Source organism: Vombatus ursinus, unplaced genomic scaffold, assembly GCF_900497805.2.
Source record: "Vombatus ursinus unplaced genomic scaffold, bare-nosed wombat genome assembly UNPS02010822.1, whole genome shotgun sequence".
NCBI lineage: Eukaryota > Metazoa > Chordata > Mammalia > Diprotodontia > Vombatidae > Vombatus > Vombatus ursinus.
In genome coordinates this window covers 2,308,959-2,313,712 of record NW_020950600.1, presented here as the reverse complement: position 1 = coordinate 2,313,712, position 4,754 = coordinate 2,308,959, and the positions used below count along the sequence as shown (strand labels likewise).

Below are 4,754 nucleotides of genomic sequence, written 5' to 3'. Positions count from 1 at the left end.
GGGATGCCTGGGATGGAGGAAAAAAGGGAATACAGTAGTATCAGGAAGAAGGAAGAAGGGTGAGTTATTTTGGTGAGAAGGGAAGAAAATCAGGAAGAGCAAATACTTGAGGGTTTGAGTGGAGCGCTCTTTCCAAAAGGCCCACAAAACCACCTGTGGGGCAAAGCAGGAGGAGATGCTGCTTCTGGGGAAGGGGTATCTGCTTCCTTGAGGCTCTCAGAGTATCGTGTAGTAGTACATGGCCAACAACATCACAGGCAGCTGAGGAAAGAGAGAGATGGGAATGAGGAGCATACCAGGTCCCTAGGCTAGAGGGGAGGGGGGGATCTTCTGCCAGGGATATAGGATTAATAGGATTAATTCTAACTTCCCCCAATTTCTTAAGCACTCCCCTCCCAGCACCCTTCATCAGGGGTTTTTGCCTTCCCAGATCTTGGCTCCTTCTCTCACCGTCCACATAAGAATCGCAAATCCAAACCAAGAGATGCCCCAGGTGTAGCTATCAATGGCATGGCCAATATGTTCAAAGCAGCCCTGCAGGGGAAAAGTACAGTGATGGAGAGGCTGGGTTAAGCAATAGAGGGGTGTATTTATAGCAGCTCTTTGTGGTGGCTAAGAATCGGAAGTTAAAGGGATGCCTATCAATTGGGGAATGGCTAAACAAGCTATGGTATATGATTGTAACGGAATATTCTTATGCTGTAAGAAATGATGCAGGATGATTTCAGAAAAACCTGGAAAGACTTACGTGAACTGATGAAAAGTGAAGCGGACAGAACCAGGAGAATGTTGTACATAGTAGCAGCAACACTGGTGAACTGTGAATGACCTAGCTATTCTCAGCAATGCAATGGTCCAAAACAATCTCAAAGGACTAATGATAAAGCATGCTATCCTTCTCCAGAGAAAGAACTGATAGTATTTGAATATAGACTGAAGCATGCTATTTTCACTTTCTTTCCTTCTTTTTCTTGTATTCAAGTCTTCTTGTCCAAAATGATTAATATGGACATGTTTTACATGATTACACATGTATAACCTATATCTGATTGCTTACTGTCTAGAGTAGGGGAGGGAGGGATAAAATTTGGAACTCAAAACTTAAAAAAAAACCAAATGTTAAAAATTGTTTCAATATGTAATTGGGGGAAGAATATGTATAATCGGGTGATTAGAAAAAAGAAAAAGCAATAGTGGGAGGAAACGCAAGGTATGATGGTACCTTGGTGAAGAGGTAGTCTTGGTGACCAAGCCGGCATCCCTCCTCGTTGAGAGGGTTGAAGTTGGCGTCCCTACGGCAGCACAGCGGAGGCCAAGGAAACTCAACCTCTGAGGTGGCCTTTCGGAAGGCTGACGTGAAGCTCACCCAATCTAGGGGCCCTGAGGTACCACAGCATTGTTGCTGGAAAGACAGGCAGGGGAAAGAGATAGTGAGGACAAAACAGCATAGAGCAAAACTCCTTTTAACATAGAACCCAATATCTGGCTCTCTGGGCTCTGAGTTTCTCCCTTTAGCTCCCGCTTGTCTTCAACAACTGAAGTATCTACGGCTAACATCCCAGCTTCTGGATGCCCGCATTTCCCTCTATACATCCTGCCCATCTCACTGTCCTCAGAGGAGCCTCACCTCAATCATGACTCGGTCCCAGAAACGAGTCAGTTCCTGGCCCTGGCTCGTGGGGGCATTGTAGTATGTCAGCATCTGCTTGGTGATAAGTCCTGGGTTGGATACCATCTGGAGTAAGAAGGAGAAAGGAGTCAGAAGAGAGGATGGAGTCTTTCCTAGAACCAGGAGGGGAAGAGTCCCTCAGGGAGATAACACCAATTCCTCTCCCTGCTCAGTCCTCCTCTCCCCATTCTCTTGGGGTTCTTAACACTTTGTGTTCCAGACCCCTTGGGAATTGTGACGAAGCCTGCAGACCCCTTCCCACCCCAGAATCGTGTCATTAAATGCATAAAATGAAATCCAGAGGATTATCATGGAAACCAGTTATATTGCAATAATTATTAAAATCTTTTGAAATACAAGTTCACAGACTATAGGTTAAGAATCCTTCCTCTGGCTCCATATCTCCAAATTATCCCTCCACAAGCATCCTCTGCCCCCTTTACTCAACCCCTTAACTCCCCCTGAGTGCTCACATAGTCTCTGTGGGTATATGATGTGATACAGGAGGCACATTCAAACACATAGACAATCAGCATTAATACCAGGTACTGGAGAGGAAAAAGAAGAGGGTCAGATAGAAAGGGGATGGGATCCATGGGGTGGGGGGTGGGGGGAAGGGGACGGTGTCTTGGGATCATGGTTGGAGGCTTTGGCCCAAAAGGGAATGGATTCGGATAAGAGTGGTTAATTGGGGTTCGATCAGGAAATTGTGGTTCCCAGGGTTTTGGAAACAATTCAATTGGGAGAGATGGGAAGAGCCCAGCTAAAGGCCACTTCTCTGTCACCTATTTCCCTCTTCATCCCCACCCACCCACCCCACTCCACCCCAGCCCTGACCATGAGAAGCATTCCTCGGCTGTGGCACAGCACGGCTCCTATTCCAAAGCTGGCAACCACGAAAAGGGAGAAGCCGGTGAAAATGGCGATCCAGGCCCCTGCGAAGACGTCATCCTTGCCAGAGACCCCGAGCAGAGGGTAGACCCGGTACTGATCTGCCGTCACCCAAACAGTCTCCGCAAACAGTGCCAGGCCCGACAGCTGGACCAAGCGAGCAGTCAAGGTGGTGCACATACCCCCAGCTTCCAACAACTTTCACCCAGCCCCTTGTAATCCCCCATGCCCATCAACTTCAACCAAGCCTTACTGCTCCATACTATCCCCCAATCTCTTTTCCAAATACCCACTGTAATGTTTCTATCACCTGTCCTGTTTTTGATATGTTCAGACCACGTTTGAGTATATACCCATTCTCCTCTATAATTTCACGACTACGATCCCATATTATCAGCATACAAAGCCACCAAATCAATGGCATTTTTTTTTCTTTTACTCAACTAATCCTGTTTCTCCATTTACACTAACTCAAATCCCTTGCTAAGGATTTCAGCACTGCCAAATGAGGATTCTGGGCAGAGGGATGGTATATAATTTCCCCCAAAGCCAGCCTCTTGCTTCTCACTCTTAAAATATCATTTCCCCACTAAGCCCTATGCCCCAGAATTTCCTTTTTTCTTTCCCATAATACATTCTTAGATCCCCATGGCAAACTAGGTTTTCAATTTTCTGACTGAACCTATTCCCCCAACCCTAACTCCCTGGGAGAAGACCCCGGGGAGGTAAAGGGAACTGGGATATGTTTACCAGGATGATGATGTTTCCAAAGACCAGCAAGCCCACCACTGCTGGGGAACCTTTCTCTGCTGCCATGACCCCCTGCAACACAAGTAGAATTCCAAGCTTCTCCCATGTAACAGTCTGCCCAGTGCTTCCAATCCAATTGTGTCTATCCCTACAAACCCAGAACCCAGATATTTATTCTGCTATCCCTCTGCTTCCTGCTGCCAGCTCCTTCCTTACCTCTTGTTTGCCCTAGGGATATTCAGTTAGTCTTTGCTGGGACCCTAGGGCAGCTTTTTATATCACCCAGAGGAGTGTGTGTGTGTGTGTGTGTGTCTGTATGTGTCTGTGTGTGGCCACACCCTGAATTCCCTTTCCTTTGGACACTGTGGGGCAGAGTGCAACATATCTCTGGGTTTTCTCAGGTGTTTGAAGAAACTCAAATTCTTGGTGTACCTGAGACAGTGGGCACAGGGGAGGGATGGGGAGTTAACTGGAAAGGGGAGCTATAGCTGATGGGTGTGGAGTTGGGAGAGAAGTGGAGTTTAAATTCCAAGGGAGTCGACTAGAACAAGAGAATCTTTTTCACGGAGGGGGAATCCAGACAGAATGCCTTGGAGAGAAGAGACGGACCCATTTTTAGGGTCTGTCAAAAAGGAACCTTCGACTTTAGGGGTGTTGAAGTGGTAATTTCTCATTCCCTCCTTCTCCTGCCCCATAAACTTTCCCTAGACCTGCAAATCTAGTCTGTGCAGTTTAGCAATGTCTCATTGGGCAGGATACACGGAATTAAGTGAAGTGCCATAAGATAGCAAAGGAGGATGGCCTTTGGGGAAGGGGTCAAGCTTCTCATAAAGACCCAGCATGTTACGGCTTAGTGGGCGGGAATTTCAGTTGATGGTAATGATTAAGACATTACTTACATGGTACCCATGTGTAGCCAACCACCCTAGTCCAGGCTCACATCCTCTCCCACTTGAACTTCTTGACCAGTGTTCCTGCCTCCAGTCTCTCCACTTTCCAATTCATCCTTCCCATTACTACCAAAATCATCTTCCAAAAAACACAGATCTAACCATGCCATGCCCATGGTCAAAAAACCTCGGTTGGCTTCCCATCCCTAGGTCAAGAGAGAATAAAATACAGACTCTTTAGCCTAACATTTAAGGCAAGCTACAATCTGGCTCCAAAATATCTTTCTAATTTAATTTCTTTTAATTTAATAAATTTTCAATTTTATTTGTTTTAATTTAGATCTGTCCAGACATCTCTTTTGCTCCCATCACTCCCTTTGTCTCAATAGACATGTTGTATCCATTGAACCTTACTCCCCATAGAATGTAAGTTTCTTGAGAGCAAGGGCCATCGTTTAAAATGTTTGCACGTTCAGCACTGAGTCCAGTGCTTTGAACATAAGAAACAACAAATATTTGTTGAATTGAACTGACAGAGGGCTGAGGGAAAATAG

The 4,754-nt window shown here is 46.0% G+C and overlaps 1 protein-coding gene across 1 annotated transcript; it reads right to left on the bottom strand.

The window, feature by feature from the left end:
- Positions 1-216: 216 nt before the first annotated feature.
- UPK1A (uroplakin 1A) lies at positions 217-3,376 on the bottom strand. The gene is made up of 7 exons (XM_027855313.1): positions 3,311-3,376; positions 2,507-2,707; positions 2,143-2,217; positions 1,628-1,735; positions 1,223-1,402; positions 451-534; positions 217-261 (listed from the first exon to the last, which is right to left on the bottom strand). Exons 1-7 carry the CDS (start codon positions 3,374-3,376, stop codon positions 217-219), a joined length of 759 nt encoding a protein of 252 aa, XP_027711114.1.
- Positions 3,377-4,754: the final 1,378 nt, after the last annotated feature.

What these genes read in the sequence shown, in the direction of transcription:
- UPK1A (XM_027855313.1), bottom strand. Translation starts at nt 3,376, where the DNA reads ATGGCAGCAGAGAAAGGTTCCCCAGCAGTGGTGGGCTTGCTGGTCTTT. An exon ending in TTGGAAACATCATCATCCTG is followed by an intron (nt 2,708 to 3,310) that starts GTAAACATATCC and finishes CGCTTGGTCCAG; the next exon opens with CTGTCGGGCCTGGCACTGTT. An exon ending in TTGCGATTCTTATGTGGACG is followed by an intron (nt 262 to 450) that starts GTGAGAGAAGGA and finishes CTCTTTCCTCAG; the next exon opens with CTGCCTGTGATGTTGTTGGC.